The sequence below is a fragment of the Podarcis muralis genome, chromosome 5 (assembly GCF_964188315.1).
Source record: "Podarcis muralis chromosome 5, rPodMur119.hap1.1, whole genome shotgun sequence".
In the NCBI taxonomy this organism is placed as follows: Eukaryota; Metazoa; Chordata; class Lepidosauria; order Squamata; family Lacertidae; genus Podarcis; species Podarcis muralis.
Window position 1 is genome coordinate 100,826,283 of NC_135659.1, and position 17,866 is coordinate 100,844,148.

The 17,866-nt window shown below is 49.1% G+C and overlaps 1 protein-coding gene across 1 annotated transcript; it reads right to left on the bottom strand.

The window, feature by feature from the left end:
* Positions 1–4,139: 4,139 nt before the first annotated feature.
* On the bottom strand, positions 4,140–8,951 carry LOC114599874 (kunitz-type serine protease inhibitor mulgin-3-like). The gene is made up of 4 exons (XM_028735668.2): positions 8,650–8,951; positions 6,062–6,214; positions 5,357–5,524; positions 4,140–4,354 (listed from the first exon to the last, which is right to left on the bottom strand). Exons 1-4 carry the CDS (start codon positions 8,726–8,728, stop codon positions 4,344–4,346), a joined length of 411 nt encoding a protein of 136 aa, XP_028591501.2. The 5' UTR covers positions 8,729–8,951; the 3' UTR covers positions 4,140–4,343.
* Positions 8,952–17,866: the final 8,915 nt, after the last annotated feature.

The following is a 17,866-nucleotide window of genomic DNA, read 5'->3' on the forward strand; positions in this document are numbered from 1 at the left end:
GGCTTGCAGCCTGAGATCCAGGAGGGGGCATATGGCCATTGCGACTAGAAGCCACTGGCGGAGTTCTCTTCCTCCTCCGTGAATTAGAGACCACTGTCGCAGTGAGTTCCACAGTCTAACTATATGCATATATCCAGAGATTCTTAGAAGACAGGAGTAAATATATGAACTATCTGGAAAGCAATTGTGATGAACAGATCACACTAGTAGGTTTGCCAGAAGTTTTGTAAGGTGGACTATTGGAAATATTGCAAGAAAGACTATGAGATGAACTATTAGTTAATGATAATTAAGAGTAATAGAGAAATTAAGAAATGCAGAATAAGTGATAAAGCATGGGAAATCATCAGAGGTGTTGACAGAAGTCTAAAACATGGTATAAGAAGGGAAGTTATGTTGTATGACTGGTGGAACTGATATGTTAAAAAAATCAATAAATATGTGTGTGTGTATATATATAAAATAACTATATGCATACCCTCCAACATTTCTCCAGTGAAAATAGGGACGTCCTATTCAATAATAATAATAAGAAGAAGAAGAATACCCCGCCCACCTGACAGGGTTGCCCCAGGTGGCTTCCAACATACCGTATTGGCCCAAATATAAGCCGCACCCAAATATAAGCCACACCTTTAAAATTCATGGGGGGGGGGGGGAGAGAGAAAGACAATACCCAAATATAAGCTGCTCCCTTAAAATTCTGCAGGCTCTCACACCCGTTCCGTTTTACTCTATGTCTGTTTCAGCAGCGATATCATAAAAGCCAAATTTTGTAAGGTTGCGAATTGAAGCCGCGCTTTAACTTTTCACAGTCAGAATTTTTTGCGGGGGGAGGGAGGGTTATATTCAGGCCAATACTGTATATTAAAAAATGTAAAATCCCTATACAGGGCTGCCTTCTGATGTCTTCTAAAGGTTGCAAAGTTACTTATCTGCTTGACTCTGGGGTCGGAGAACTCCCTACCCTCCAACATTCCTCTGGTGAAAATAGGGATTTCTTAAGGAAAAGAGGGACATTTCAGGATCAAATCAAAAACTAGGATGGCTTCTGTAAATCCAGGACTGTCCCTGGAAAATAGGGACACTTGGCGGGTCTGTATGTGCCCTCTCTGTCCCTGGAGGGGAGTCCTGGCTGGGCTTGTTGCCTTATTGTCCATTCTGGGTGAAGACTAAAATTATCAGTCTTGCTGTAGACAAACCAACACGGCTTCTGTGAGGTTTAGTTCTGTCTTACTAGCCTAAACTGCTTTGAAGGGTTTTTTTATGAAATGAAAATTAATAAATCAATTTATCGCCAAGGATCTCCTCCACCAAATCCTCTCCTGACTCTGGCCGAGAGAAGGAAAGCCTTTAGTCAGGATGAGTCCCGTGAGGCTGACGCTTGCCTCCTCTTCTCCCCACAGCCTAACTAGGATGCTGGAGAAGACAAGATTCCTCTGAGCACCAGCTGAGAAGCAGTTGAGAAGAGGGGAAAGATTCTGCACCAGGCAGCATCTCCTGCTGGGGCTTCGCTTTGTGTTTCTCCTCTCCAAATAAATGGAACCTGACTAGTACCTGATTCTGGGTGAAATGGTGTTCTTATCAGCGTGAGTGCAAGGGAACATATCTTCCAGGCAGATTTCCCTGGAGGGAAGTTTGCAGACAAGAGGAATCAAATCTATTTAATTCAAACGCTCCACATTTGGTATGTCTTATACCTCCGTTGAAATGGTATGGGGAAATGATTGTTCGTTGTGTTGTTAACAGGAAACATAACTGGCTAAACAAATGAAGCAAAAGGCTTAATATTAATCAGTTTGAAACCAAGTGAAAAATGGTATATACTGGAATGCAGTTTGGGCTTTATGAGAGAACAGGATGCTGCGCTAGATGGGCTGTTGGCCTGATCCTGCAACCTCTTCTTGTGCTCTTATGAGCTGCAGTCCAGCACATATGGAGGGCAGAAGGCCGCTGACATTGAGGTTTTCCCCAGCCATGCTGGAGATCTGACCTGGACCAGCTCCTAAAGACTCCTGCAGCGTCAAAGCCTTTATCAGAAGAGCAGTTTGGCTTGTGGGTGCCTATAGCTGGAAACCTGCATACATTTTTATTTTCTCCAAAGATCAAAACAAGATCATGATGTGTCGGGAGAGAGAAATGAAGGCAAAATGTCCTGCCAGACTCCTACATATCTCATCTTGATGCGAAAGAGACCTTTTTCTCCCTTTGTGTAGGCAGGATAATATGACCACCGAAATTTCCAAAAGCTGCAGGGTGCATGGCAGAGCACCTAGCAGGGGTGAGCATTGGGCTTGGTGCAGCCAAAGACACAGACCTCAGGGGCAGAAGCAGGCGCCTCTCTGTGGGGAAGGAGTGCCACAGCTCAGGGGACACCACTGAGAAGGCCCTCTCTCCCGGGGCCACCACCCTCAGCCTCTGAGGGCAGAGGACCTACCAAGAGGGCCCCTCTGCTGCTCTCAGCTCCCGAGAGGGTCTGCAGGGAAGAAGGCGCTGTAGCCACCCAGTCTGGGAATCGGGGGGGAGGATCACAGAGCACTCACAGTGATCCTGCAGGGTTTGGGTTTGGCCCACCACAGGGGATTTATTTCTGCTCAAGGCAATCTTGTGCAATATTGCTGGAGACACATGCCATTGCCGGATGAGGTCAGTGGCTAAAGGTGGGCAGCGCCACGTCACCTTTGTACCACGGGTCAGTCTCCGGCCGTGCAAAAGTGGTTCCTTGTAGGGGTGCAAATATCCAGAGTGTGGGGGTCAGGTGGGATTGCTATGAGGAATTATGAAATATGGAGCCAGCCATTGCATCCGTGATGAACGCATTGCGTTGACTGGGTTTAATTCACTAACAATAATTTCTGATCGAATCCCACAAGCCTCTGCATCTCTGCTTTCTCTACACCCGACAGGCACGTATCAGCATTCTAAATACACAGGCCAGTTGTTCATCAGGCATCCTGGGTCATAAAGCTAGAAGGTAGCTTTGATGTACTTTGTTAATCGTTCACAAGGAGATGGTAATACTACCCATCCTTCCTCTCCTGTTTATTGCTGCTTATGACCTCCGGAGTTTCCTAAAAGCATTCCTCCTGGCTTCCTCCTTTATTTACTCTGAATTGCATATGCATGCTCAAGTAGGAAATTAGCTCTTTGTAGTTTTAATCTTTAACTTTGTCCCGCGTAGGGATTTTTTGAAATGCTCAGAGGAAATCTGATTGGTTCTTACGAACACTGTGTAAAAAGTTCTTTTGTGAATAAAATGACCTGGGCCGGAGGGTGGAGAGGAATTATTATTGGCACCCCTCCCAGAGTCTTGCTGGTCAAGCCTCGTGTGTATTGTATTAACCAGAGTCCAATCCTTCCTTGCTTTGGGAACGCTACAGTTCCTCTGTTCACCCCCCTCTCCACCTCTCTCTCTGGGCAAGCAAGGGGCATCCTCAGACAAATCCCAGCCAGAGGAAGGAGTGGAGCCATGGCCGAGTGCGTGTGGCCTCTGGAGCAGATTCCTCCTGAGGGCTAGTTTATCTGCAAGGTTGCCATACCTGAGATGCGCCCACTCAGTTGCTTCCATCTGCAGAACCGGCACAGTTACATCTGCCACATAATACCTTTTAGCATGGCGGCACCTACCTGCATTCAAGATCTTCCTTTCAGTGCCTGCTAAAAGCATTTTTGTTTAGACAAGACCACCCAGATGTGAGTTTTAATCCTGATGTGAGTTTAAACTCAATGTGAGTTTAAATCTCTTTTTAGTTTATTCTTATTTTTGTTACCTTCCCCTCCAAAAACCGCTTTGAAGTTTGTTAACAATCGAGCAGTGTATACATTTTACAAAATAATAAGAAATTTTGGGGAGGTTGGGAGAGTTGCATTTGCTTTCCCGCCCCCCTGCCCAGACCAACAAACTGTGCTCCCATCTTTCTATCCCAGGCTGGGCACCCTCAGCTCACACCCATCAGCACAGGAGGCAGGGCTGAGCGTGTTTACTCCAAAGTAAGCCCCACTGAGTACAATGGGAACCACTCCCTAGTAAAGGTATTTGGGATCGCATCCTTTCTTCGCACAGCTGATGGCCAAGAAGGGTCCAGGGTTTGGGAGAAGAACAGGATACCATTGGAGGGAAGAAAAAGTGAGGCAGTCAGTCAATTGCATAAATTTATTGTTTTGTTCTACCCAGCATGTTCCAGGAGCCCGTCAGCCCCCCAGGGCAGGCTCCCAGGGGCCACAGAGGGGTGGGAGAATGGGGTTCAGGAAGGAGGGAGGAAGGAGCCCAGCAGGAGGGCTCCGTGGGTGCTGCTCCATCTTCTTCCCCACAGGGCAGACCCTCACCTGCTCCCTCCATTGCTCTAGGGCGCACCTGAAACAGGAAGACAAGCAGATCAGGAGAGGCAGCTCCTTGAGACTACAATTCTCCTTTCTTTGGTATGTAGGCTTTGTTCTAAACCACAGAGCCTAGGACTTGCTGATCAGAAGGTCAGCGGTTCGAATCCCCACGAACGGGTGAGCTCCCGTTGCTCAGTCCCTGCTCCTGCCAACCTAGCAGTTCGAAAGCACGTCAAAGTGCAAGTAGATCAATAGGTACCGCTCCGGCGGGAAGGTAAACGGCGTTTCCGTGCACTGCTCTGGTTCGCCAGAAGCGGCTTAGTCCTGCTGGCCACATGACCTGGCAGCTGTACGCCGCCTCCCTCGGCCAATAAAGCGAGATGAGCGCCGCAACCCCAGAGTCGGTCATGACTGGACCTAATGGTCAGGGGTACCTTTACCTTTATGCTTGTATCTATGTAAGCTTCAAAACTTTAGAAGCGAGGGGCCTTAGAAGGGCTGGACACATGTCAAGTTGCAGGCTGGACATCTAGAAAGTTGTATCCAGTGAGTGTTCTGCCAACTACCCTCTGCAAATGTCTGCAGCGCTCTGGTTGGATTTTATATTAATTCTTCGTCTGTAAACCCTATAAAGGTTCTCTCTCTCTCTCTCTCTCTCTCTCTCTCTCTCACACACACACACACACACACACACACACACACACACACGTTCAGCCTTTGTGGAAGTGACCCCGCTGAACCTATTTACTGCAGTAAATAAATTTTGGACTCTTTCTTCAACCCGACTCACAAGTAGTTAATAGTACTAGTGCGACAGCAGATTTGCCCTGCAACAGGATGGCCACCCGTCAAGGATGCTTCGGTTTTGATTCTTGCATTGCTGGCGGACCAAATGATTCTCCAGGGTCCCTTCCCGCTCTACTAGTCTAGGATTCTATACTTGGGGATCCAGTCTTGGCCTCTTTTCTGGACCCCTTCTCAAGGGGACTTTCTCCCCTAGGGCCCCCGCAAAGCCCAGAGCTGGAGCTGTGCTTACCTTGACCCCCACAGGCTTTCTGACACATCTCCAGGGTGTCGAACCGGTTCAGGTTGCCCTGGCAGCCCCCATAGATGAATTCCTCACACCTCTTCTTCCCCCAGTTGTAATACAGTTGCCGTATTAAAGCCTTGCAGGGACCTGTGACAGGAGGAAGTCTGCAAAGATCTGGAGGAGGAAGAAGAGGAGGAAGAGAAGTGCTGGGGGGGGGATATTTGTGGCACACAAACAGCAACACTGCGTGCCACACAGAGTCTCGTTCTGCACAGCTGCCCACCCGCAGCACAAGCCTGGGGTGCCACTTCCCCCTAAGGTCCCAGGGTAGCTTACAGCAATTAAAAACAGAACATTTAAAACAGCTTAAAATGTGTTTCAAAGCTCCAGAGCGGACAGACACATGCAAGCTCATTCCTGAAAGCAAAGAGCAATTAATCAAATGCTGACAATTTTGACTCCCATTTGCAGGTCTTCCGGGACATTTTCACCGTTTGGCGTTACGCAATCTGGCTTTTCCAGTTGCAGGACAGAGTCTTGCCTGGAGGGAGTCTGGAGACGTGAGCGTTCTGAGGAGATAATGACAGGTCGCAAGGTGGCAATAACCTTCCCTGCTTTTCCAAAAGAAAACGAAGGGGGGGGGGAAGATGTGCGTAGTAAACAGGCCAAAAAGGAAAGAAGCACAGAACCCGGAAGGGAGGGTGTTCTTACTCGGCTCAGGTGCCTGGCAGGTGTTGCCACAGGGCGAACCACAGCACTTCTTGCCTGGTGGGCAGTTGGCATCCACGCTGCACTCGTTGCAGGAGCCCCCACCAGAGGGGTCAGTAGAATGGACAGGGAGTTCCTGGCAATAGCCAGGTCGGTCTGGAAGGAAAGAAAGACAAGTGGGGAGCAGTTTAGCCGCTGCGGGAGAAGGAAGACATTGAAAGGAAGGCATAGCTGAGCAGCTGCCCCAAAGGGAAGCTCACAAGCAGGATTTGAGCTAAACAGCCCTCTCCCCTCATGTGGTTTCCAGCAACTGGCGTTCAGAAATGTTGCAGCCTCCAGCCCTGGAGACAGAACACAGCCATCTGAAGAAGTGTGCATACACACAAAAACTCATACCAATAACTAACTTAGCGTATTTTTCGCTCCATAAGAAGCACTTTTTCCCTCCTAAAAAGTAATGGGAAATGTCTGTGCGTCTTATGGAGCGAATGCGTGGTCCCTGGAGCTGAATTGCCCAGGGGTGAAAAGCAGGTGGTGCTTTTTTTTTTGAGAAAGAGGGAAGGGGGCGTTGAAACAAAACCACTGAGCAGCTGAGTGGCAAGCGATCAGGAGGGAGATAAGGGACTCTAGAGATAAAGGAGGCTGTCTGGGAGGGGGGAGGTAAAAGCACAAGGATCCTCAGGATTTTTGCATTGAGTCACCCCAAATTCACCATCAGATCATGGCTACAACCTGCACCAAAAAAATCACGCATCCACTGTTGCCTGGGGCCACAATGGCACAAAAACGTGGTTACAAAGCACGGATCCACATGGATCCTCAGGATTTTTGCATTGGGTCACCCCAAATTCACCATCAAATCACATATCATGTCTGTGGCCACAGCATGAACCACAAAAATCATACACCCACTGTTTCATTCAGAATATTTTTTTTTGTGTGCTTTCCTCCTCTAAAAACTAGGTGCGTCTTATGGAGCAAAAAATACGGTAGTTGGTCTCTAAGATGCTACTGGAAGGAATTTTTTTATTTTGTTTCGGCAGCCATCTAGGTTAGTGGCCATGCCTGCCTCCTGTGGCAGGGAGTTCCATAGTTTAACTGTGTGAAGACGGGCTTTCTTTTATCTGTCCTGAATCTTCCAACTGTCCACAAGTTGTAGGTTTTTAAGCAGAGGCTGGATGGCCATCTGTCCTGGATGCTTTAATTGAAATTCCTGAATTTCAGAAGGTTTGACTAGATTACTTCCAGGGTCCCTTCCAACTCTTCTATGATGCTTGGGAGAAAAGCTTTTCTCTATCCTCGTTCTCCATGCCGTGCATCATTTTATAAATTTCCACCATGCTGCCTCTTGGCCTTTTCTCTAAACTAAAAAGTCCCAAATGCTGCATCCTTTCCCCATAAAAGAATCTCTTCATGCCCTCAATCATTTTGGTTGCCCTTCTCTGAACCTTTGATGCAAAGGATCCTGGGGGATTGGGGGGGGACACTCTCTGGCGCAGCTGCTCTGGGGTTCATAGCTTATCTTTGGTTGGCAAAGCATCAGGGGTTTCCTGATGATCCATGCAGTTGGTTGGGAGCTTCAAGAAAGGATCGGAGAGGGTCTTGCAAGAGCAACCTTGCAGTTTGAGATCCAGGTGGGTCCACTTAGCCCAGCCTCCTGCTTCCAAAGGCGATCAGCTGCCAGGAAGCTCCCAAGGAGGGCATGAAGTCAGGAGATGCTCCCTGCCAGCCACCTGCCCCACAGAAACTAGCCAACTAAAGGTGAAAGAAACATTGCCACCAGACCTCACCCCCACTCACCATTCCCCCCTCCTTCCTAATGTAACACTAATGTCTCAGCAAATGAGACTGGTCTGTAGAAAATGTAACTTGAAAAAAGGAGGCATTGCACATACTTTTGTAAACCAATAAATCTTTAATTAAAATACATTAAAATATAAAATAAAATAGAACAGCAGAAATGTTTTCGACCAGATATTATAATTTCTGTTAAAATCATATCTGACCTAAGTTTATTTTTTTCAAACCACTTGCTTTTTCTTAATCACAGTGCTTTGCTTTGTCCAATGCAAGACAAAGTTAGATGAGACAGTTTGCATATGTATAGTGTGAGATATATATGTATGTGTGTCCTCTGCAAACTGTTCAAATAAATTACCGTTTCATTAAAAAAAGAGAGAAAAATAAAAAAGGAACTAGCCTTCAAATGTATCTTCCTCTCTTTTTGAAAATCAGGCAAATCTTTAAATGATATAGTGATTTCTAGTGGCTAAATGTTCCCATATTTTAAGAAGAAGAAGAAGAAGAAGAAGAAGAAGAAGAAGAAGAAGAAGAAGAAGAAGAAGAAAAAGAGTTGTGAGTCTGACTTAAAAAGCCACCCCAGTAGGCCTAAATAAACCAGCCAGTGAAGCCCTAGTTGGAGGGCATTGGGGAAGCCTAGCATTTCGAATTCATGCCCCACTGGGAGGACAAGGAATGGTCAGGTAGCAAGCCAAACAGAGATGGGAGGGAGCTGGGTTTGGTGGTCTTGGACCGGGAGGCCAGAGGGACCTCTCTTCCCACCCGCCCACCTGGCAGCTCACAGGACTTACCTTGCGACACGATACGTGGCAGGTCAGCTGAGAGAACCAGCAGCCCCAGAAGAAGGGCGACGCCACCTCCTGAGGCCATCGTGGCGCGAAGTGAGAGTGCCCAGCGCTGAGTCAAGTCATCCGGGAGATGTCTCCGTCCCAAGCAAGGGAGGGGCAGTGGGAAAGACTAACCGTCTAACCGTCTGCCAGCCCCTTTCTCTTGCGCAAGGGCACCCGGGCCAGCCAGGGAGGAGCTGTGAGCAGAAAGTGCAAGTCAGCTTGCTTCCCCTCTACGGTGAGCCAGGCTGGGATGCCTGGACACACAGGAGGAACCTGAGCCTCTGAGGCTCCATCAGGAACTCCTGGAGTGTTGGACGTGCTGGATCCCTCTTCACAGAACCCCAGGAATTGCAGCAAAAGAAGACCTGACAGGTGCTCATGCAACCTCTGCTGAAAAACCTCCACTCTCCTTTGTTGTTTTTTGAATCTGCTGTTCAGGTTCCTCCTGTGCAGCAGAAAACAAGCTTGCTCCTTCAGATATTTGAAGATGGCTATCATCATGTCACCTCTCAGTGTCCTCTTCTCCAGGCTAAACATACCAACTCCATCCATTGTTCCTCACAAGGCTTGGTTTCAAGGTCCTCTTGGTCGCCCTCCTCTGCACACCTTCCAACTTCTCCATATAATAATAATAATAATAATAATAATAATAATAATAATAATAATAATTTTTATTTATACCCCACCCTCCCCGGCCAGAGCCGCCAGGGCAGCTAACACCAGTAAAATTACAGTAAAAACATAATAGGGGAAAGAAGAAGAAAAACCGATTTAAAATACAGGTTAAAATGCAATTTTTAAAATGCTGCCTCATTTTAAAGTAGCCAATAAATCAAGACCATAAGGGGAGGGAAACCTAAGGGTCAGACTGAGTCCAAACCAAAGGCCAGGCGGAACAGCTCTCTCTTGCAGGCCCTGCGGAAAGATGTCAAGTCCCGCGGGGCCCTAATGATTCTTTATTGTTGATTAAATTTGCATACTGCCCTTCACCTAAAGATATCAGGGTGGTTCACAGCAAAAAACCCCAAACCCTGTAGTGCCCAGAAGTGGAGACAGCACTCCCCCCAGTGAGAGGCATTTCAGGCTCCCCAACGGCCACCATCGAGAAGGAAACCAGAGTCTTCCCTCCCCAGTCTTACCTGCTGTGAAAGGGGGGGCCTTTTCCTACTCAGGAGGGTAGGACTTGAACCCATGGCTTCAAGTTACAAGAAAGGAGATTCTGATTAAACATCAGAAATAACTTTCTGGCATTAGGAGATGTTCAACCATGGAACGGTGGTGGACTCCCCTTCCTTGGAGGTTTCCCAGCAGAGGTTGGATGAGCATCTGTCATAGATGCTTTAGCTGAAATTTCTGCATTGAAGGCGGGTTGGACTAGATGATCCTCAGGGTCCCTTCCAACTCTACAATTCTATGATTCAATATTCTATTATTCCTATGAGCCACAGTTACAGACTATAGGTCCAGATTCCAGAAAGGGGTGGGGCAGGAACATGCACAGGGCATGGATGGCAAAACGGGTTGTGGGGACCTGGCTGTGAAGGGGATGGGACAGAGAGAGCAGCTCAGGATTTGAAAAGCAGGGGCTAGTGGGAAGCAAAAAGAGATGTGAGTGCAGCCTTGGAGGGGGTTTCTGCTGGGGATCTGCTCCAAAAACAAGACCTTGGGCTCCAGCAGAGCTTGCAGTGATCTGGTGACCTGGACAAGCATATCTGATCTCCCCCTTCCTTGTTCTGTCATGGCAAATTGTCCCCTCTTGTGAGTGCAAGCAGGAGAGAACCTGAAGTATGTAGGTCACACAGCCATGCAGACCCAGAGGGGAAGTTTAGCAACATCTTTTCATACTTTCCAGATGCTTCGTCCATGCCGGCTGCTGCTCATCGTCACCTCCTAACTGGGCCACAATCGCCGCCACTAGCACAGGAATAGCAGGACAAAAAGGACAAGAAAGTAGCCAGTGTAACAACAATTTTTGAAAATGGGATCCAGAGGGCATTCTGGGAATTATAGGCCGGCTAGCTTAACAACTGTTCTTGAAAGTGGAAAGTATTCTTAAATACAAGATATCCAAGCGTAGAGAAGGACAAGCCTTGCTGAATCAGAGCCAGCGTGGCTTCTGCAAGGACAAATCATGTCTCACGAACATATTGGAGTTCTCTGAGAGTCTCAACAAGCAGATAGGTAGTGGTGATCTGGTTGACAGTGAACACTTGGAGGTTCGTTTTCTTTTTTTCTTTTCTTTTCTTTTTTGAAAAATGACCTCACCCAAGACTTCTGAGTAAACTTAGTAGTCGAGGAATAAGAAGAGAGGTCATTTACTTTCTTGGTCTGTGTCCTCACCTCTGGAGCATCTGGAAACTGTTGCAGGAAACCCCCCCCCCATCATTCAGTTTGTACAAACTTCACACACACACACACACACACACACTCACACTCACACACTACATACGCTACGCTTCTGTTATAAATTCATAGAAAATCAACCATACATCGGATTTGCACTGTTCCACTTTTATTTTACTCCATGAAGGAAGGACTACAAAATGGGGAAGGTTTGATACAGGCCAGCCATAATCCCTTGAGCATCCCAGCACATCCACAGGAGCCCTGCCCAGTTGCTATGCCAACCCTGATGGTTCTAGACAGAAGACCATCAAGATCACAAGGAACTTGCATATGGGAGTGGATTCAGCACGGACTGGAACAAAGGACAATGATCAGCTCTTCCCTCTGGGGGCAGGAAACTGCCAACTCCACTTTGTCACCTGGAAAGTACTCATGGGGAGGGGGAAAGGGGGAACCAGCCAGGTGACAGGACACTCAGGTTACCGCCACAACTCCTCCCTCAACCCCTCCTTTTTGTGATGTAGCTGTGATGTAGTCTTAGGGGTGTAGTTTGGGGGATTAGTAACTAATAAAAGTTGGGGTCTTCTTTTGTTCTGGACTTCCATTTTGCTTCATCTTGTTGCGGGTGGGAGTCCTGTCGCGACAGTATTCAATAAAGGCCAAGCCTACTGGCTGCTGTTTTGCTCCAAGTGATCCTGGTTGGTGTCTTTGTTTTTGTCCAAGGGAGCCCTTGGATTTCTCCGTTAACAAAACAAACTTGCTCCATCTTCTGTGTAACAGCCCTTCAGATACTGGAAGGTTTTTGTGATTCTATGAAATCCAGAGATCCACCGTGCAATTGACGCAGCTCTCCTCTTTGGTTTTTCAAAGTATAGGGAATCATTGGATTGAGGGAAGCGAAGCAGCTGAAGAAGAACATGGCACAGATAAAGGAGGTGCTAGAAGGGATCACATCCCACAACAAGCCAAGGGACAGATGTGCCCTAAATTCGTTTCTGGTGCAGCAGGAGAAAGAGGAGGATCTAAACAAGATCCTCCCTCTCCAGCCCAGTTTCTGAGCTCTGCACCCGTGGTTCACACACTAAGTGTGTCATTTGCTCTGCAGACAAACATCCTGTCCCAGGGAAGTCTCAGGTGTAATTGAGATGCATTAGATGCCTCATTCTGCAGAAAGCATCCAAGCGCTCGTCATCATCAGGCCCTGGTCCAAGGGAAGAGTCTGGCGGGAGCAGCACCTGAGCGTCTGCAGGTGCCCCAGTCACCCTGCAGCAATGAGGAACAAGGAGGAGGAGACGCAGACTTGGCAAATGGGCCTCACATGAAGCAGACAGAGGAACTTCTGCCTTCCTAGTGGAACAATCATCATCCCCTCAGGGCTGGGCTGCACCTAATGCTCCTCTGGAAAAGCATTTCAAAAACAATATCAATCCAAGTGTGGAGCATAAGGAGATGATCTTCCTTAACATAAGAAAAGCCTGCTAGATCAGGCCAGTGGCTCACCTAATCCGGCACCCCCTTCTCACAGTAGCAAACCTGTGGGAAGCCAGCAAGCAGGATTCAATCACGAGGGCCTTCTTGCTACCCCCAGGTTCCAGCAACGGGTATGTGGAAGCAGGGCCAGATTTAGGTTCGATGAGGCCCTCAGCTCCTGAAGGTAACGGGGCCCTTTATATGTCCAGCTGCCCTTTGTCAACAACAAATTGTCGCTGTTTTTGTGTGTTTAATAACAACAACAACAACAACAACAACAACAACAATTTATTTATTTATGCCCTGCTCATCTGGCTGAGCCTCCCCAGCCACTCTGGGCGGCTTCCAATTGAGTGTTAAAAACACCCGCGTCCCTATGCGGAATGTAGGCAGCCTATATATAGAAATGAGCAAACCAGTGATATTTTAGGGAGCAGGCGAGCAGGCGGGGTCCACGTCTTACATCATAGGAGCCGACACAACACACAAACACGGTTGCTGTATGTACCGTAGGTTTCATTTTATTTGGTTTTTTATCTTAAATTTTGGAAATGTACATCCAGGTGTGTATTTTTCTTTGATTTTTTTGGCGGGGCCCCAAGAGAGTGGGGCCCTAAGCTAGAGCTTGTTGTACCGTATTTTTCGCCCTATAGGACGCACTTTTTCCCCTCCAAAAATGAAGGGGAAATCTGGGTGCATCCTATGGGGCGAACGCAGGCTTTCGCTGAAGCCTGGAGAGTGAGAGGGGTCGGTGCGCACCGACCCCTCTCGCTCTCCAGGCTTCGCGGACCTCTCCGCAAGCAGCGGGAGCGCTCCTGCTGCTTGCGGAGAGTTGCCGGCATGCCGAAGCCTGCGCACGCTGAGATCAGCGCGTCCAGGCTTCGCGGACCTCCCCGCAAGCAGCGGGAGCCAGCGCTGGGCTCTCACGGCTTGCAGAGAGCTGCCTGTTTGGGGGCTGGGGTCGGGGGAAGCTCAGGCCTCCCCCGCCCCAGCCCCGCGCCTGGGGGGGAAATAATTTTTCCCCTTTATTCCCCCCCCCAAAAAAAACTAGGTGCGCATTATGAGACGGTGCGTCCTATAGGGCGAAAAATCATTTTTGGAGGTGGCGCTGTGGGTTAAACCACAGAGCCTAGGAGTCACCGATCGGAAGGCCGGTGGTTTGAATCCCCGCGACGGGGTAAGCTCCCATTGCTCTGTCCCAGCTCCTGCCAACCTAGCAGTTCGAAAGCATGTAAAAGTGCAAATAGGTACCGCTCCAGCGGGAAGGTAAATGGCATTTCCGTGCACTGTTCTGGCTCACCAGAAGCGGCTTAGTCATGCTGGCCACATGACCCGGAAGCTGTACACAGGCTCCCTCGGCCAGTAAAGCGAGATAAGCGCCGCAACCCCAGAGTCGGCCACAACTGGACCTAATGGTCAGGGGTCCCTTTAGCTTTATGTGTGGAATATAGCACTTATGGAATGCTTAACACACCGTGGGAGGGTGATAAGAGGAATGACAAAGAAAGATGAGTTTGACACCGTATGGTTATGTCATTTTTTAACAACCGAACAGTGCTCCCCCTTCTATCTCACTCACAGCAGCCACTATGGAGAAATTAGCTTAAGGCTTGAGATTGAAGCATACCCTGTGGATGTGAGCCGAATCCATAACATGAAAGGTTTTCCAGGGGCCCTTCCACACTTCCCTTTGTCCCACAATTTCTTCCATTTGGTCCGTGACTTCTAGCCATGCATCCAAGAGGTTTTAGTTTTGTGCAATTGCTTTCCCAGGGGAAAACCCCTGTGGATGTTTGCTCTGATTCATCGGCAAACCTCAGCTTTTCCTGGGGGAAGCAGTGGGACACAAAAAACCCCCACCTCTTGGACCCATGCCTAGAAGTCATGGACCAAACAGAGCCCCACATTTGTTTTGATGCTGTGTGGATGGCTGCATACAGGACTCAACATCTGTAGGTGTATTTGTCTTGGAAGACAACACCGCACACTTGGAAACGGTTCCCAAAATTGTCAACAAACTTTGCAAAATAAAAATAGAAGGCTCCTGCTTGCCAAATGCATGACTCACCCAAGCAGAGAGGAGTGGGGGCTGCATGTGCCAGCCTGCCCCCTCCCTTGGTTGTTTGTCTGGGAAGGGCGCAAGTGCCACGGGGCACAGGGAGCAATTATCTCCTTCCACTTCCTCACACCAGGAATGTTGAGTCAGTGGCTGAATCAGGGCATGGCAAGAGGAGCAGTTCCCTGAAACTGAGCGTCCCAAGGGGGGGGGGGGCTGCTGGGGGGGGGAGGGGGAGAGATTGCACAACTGGCTTTGCCAGGATCCAGGTGTCACCACAAGAGGAAGCGATAGGAAAGGGATTCCCATCATAGGGAAAGTGTCCCATAGAAAGCTCTGGGGGGAGCGTTCCTGAGTCACACGCCATGACAGCTACAACAACAGCAGGGACAGGTTGAGTCAGTGGGATGCAAACATCAGGTCTGAGCCTCCCAAAACCCCTTTGCTAGGAAACTGTGACAGGCATTGTGGGTTCTGGCTGGGGTGATGCAGCAAGTCACCTTGTCCCGATGGAAATAATGATATGAGGTCATTAGGAAACCAAATGCTCCAGTTTCACTGATTCAGGCTGGAAGGGTTGCCATGTCTGAATGTGGCACTCAGAGACATCAGCTCACTTAAGGCCATTCTGAAGGGACACCTTGTTCCATTAAAAAGGTAAAGGGACTCACACCCTGGCCAGCACCTCTTTAATCTTCTACCCTCAGGCAGGAGATATAGAAGTAGAATCAGTCATAGGTAAAGGTAAAGGGACCCCTGACCATTAGGTCCAGTCGTGGCCAACTCTGGGGTTGCAGCGCTCATCTTGCTTTATTGGCTGAGGGAGCCGGCGTACAGCTTCCGGGTCATGTGGCCAGCAGGACTAAGAACCAGAGCAGTGCACGGAAACGCCGTTTACCTTCCCGCCAGAGTGGTACCTATTTATCTACTTGCACTTTGACGTGCTTTCGAACTGCTAGGTTGGCAGGAGCTGCGACCGAGCAATGGGAGCTCACCCCGTCGCGGGGATTCGAACCACCGACCTTCTGATCAGCAAATCCTAGGCTCTGTGGTTCAACCCACAGTGCCGCCTGCATCCCCCTTGTTCCATTATGCAGCATTAATTTGGAAAGGGAAGGAACTTCAAACGGAGAGACGGGTGTTTTCTTTTGCAGACCTCTTGTGTGCAAGCTGCTCTTAGTGCCATGCACACATCTGCTCTACTTCTTCAACCCACAATTCCCAGCGTCGGACATCTGGACAGGCAGGGGTGAGAGCAGGCCAGACACGTACATCTCAGAATCATAGGCCCGTGGAGCTGAAAGGGACCAACAAAGGTCATCTAGTGCAATCCCCTGCAATTTGAACCCATTGGTTTGAGTCCTACCCTCTGGAGCAGCAGAAAACAAACTTGCTCCGTCTTCTGTGTGATACTTGACGAAGGCCATTATATCACCTCCCAGTCTTCTCTTCTGCAGGCTAGAAGACTTCATTCCTCACCTGCTGTAACGACACGTCACCTTTCCAAATTATAGCTGTTCAACACTTATTCACAAGAACGCACTTGGGAGGGAGGGGGAAAGGAGAAGTCAGACTGGTTGCCCAGCTGAGCCTAAACAGGACACAGCTGCTCCCTCTTGACTGGAGGACCCTGGCCCAGACCAGGTGTTCAGGCCAGGTGCTTAAATGTCACCAAGAGGGAAGGAGTCCACTCCAGCCTTTGGATTTCCTCACCTCTCAACTGCCTGGGCTCCCTTTGCTCACTCTCCCCCTGGATTTCAACATAATTCAGGCCATTCATTAGGTATGGCTTAGACAAGGATGGCATTCCTTCATGTCGCAGCTTCTTGCACAACTTCGCTGGGCTGAGGGGGAATTTCCCAGACAAAGAGCGAGAAAGCTTTCACCTCCCCCAGTGAATTCCTGGCTGTCCAGGCAAAATGAGGCTTTTCTTACCAGCCAACTCACCTCTCCACACGGCTTCTCTTTTTACTGAAATCTATCACAAGATTCGCCACTTCCCTTTTCACCTCTGACTTTCGGCTTGCTTCACTTTCCTGACTCTCTCGGGCCCCCCTGACCCAGCTGCCATTTGCCGCCTCCTCCTTCCTTGTTCAAAGAAATAGAGAGTTGCAAGGTACCCCTTGGGGTCGTCTAGTCCAGCCCCCTGCAATGCAGGAATCTCAGCTAAATCCTTGGAAGATGACCACCCACTCTCTGCTTCAAAACCTCCAGGGCTCTTCTTCCCATCAGAAAGTTCTTCCTGCTCTTGAGTCAGAGTCATAGAGCTGGAAGGGACCCTGCGCATCATCTAGTCCAGCCCACTGCAAGGCAGGAAGATGCAGCTGTACTCTACAGGGATCGAACCTGCAACCTTGCCTACTCTGCCCAATTTTGCTCAAGACCTCTGGAGCAGCAGAAAGCAAGCTTGCACCACCCTCCATGGGGAATCCCTTCAGATACGTGAAGGTCCTCCTTGCCTCCCTTCCCAGACTTTTGCCCCCTTCCCCCACCTCATGCCCCACACATTGCCTTGGTCTCTTTGCCAGTTGATGCTCCTGACCTGCTGTGCAAACCCCTCTGTCTGAGCATCATCCGGGGAGTGGACTAGATGGCGCTATGGGTCCCTTCTAACTCTAAAAGGTAAAGGGACCCCTGACCGTTGGGTTCAGTCGTGGACGACTCTGGGGTTGTGGCGCTCATCTCGCTTTATTGGCTGAGGGAGCCGGCATACAGCTTCTGGGTCATGTGGCCAGCAGGACTAAGCCGCTTCTGGCGAACCAGAGCAGCGCACGGAAACGCTGTTTACCTTCCCACTGGAGCGGTACCTATTTATCTACTTGCACTTTGACGTGCTTTCGAACTGCTAGGTTGGCAGGAGCAGGGACCGAGCAACGGGAGCTCACCCCGTCGCGGGGATTCGAACCACCGACCTTCTGATTGGCAAGCCCTAGGCTCTGTGGTTTAAGCCACAGTGCCACCCGCATCCCTCAGGCATAGTAAAGTTAAAGGGACCCCTGACCGTTAGGTCCAGTCGCGGATGACTGTGGGGTTGCGGCACTCATCTCACTTTACTGGCTGAGGGAGCCGGCGTTTGTCCACAGACTGCTTTTCCGGGTCATGTGGCCAGCATGACTAAGCCACTTCTGGCGAACCAGAGCAGTGCCGTTTACCTTCCCGCCAAAGCGGTACCTATTTATCTACTTGCACTTTGACGTGCTTTCGAACTGCTAGGTTGGAAGGGATCCTATGGGTCGCTTCCAACTCTACCGTTCTATGATTCTACCCTCCAAATCATTTTTTTTTAAAAAATATGGGTATATTAAG

Coding starts and splice junctions, on each gene's coding strand:
- LOC114599874 (XM_028735668.2), bottom strand. CDS start 8,728: ATGGCCTCAGGAGGTGGCGTCGCCCTTCTTCTGGGGCTGCTGGTTCTC. Junction 6,215..8,649: donor GCCACGTATCGTGTCGCAAG/GTAAGTCCTGTG, acceptor CTTTCCTTCCAG/ACCGACCTGGCTATTGCCAG. Junction 5,525..6,061: donor CTGCCAGGCACCTGAGCCGA/GTAAGAACACCC, acceptor TTCCTCCTCCAG/ATCTTTGCAGACTTCCTCCT.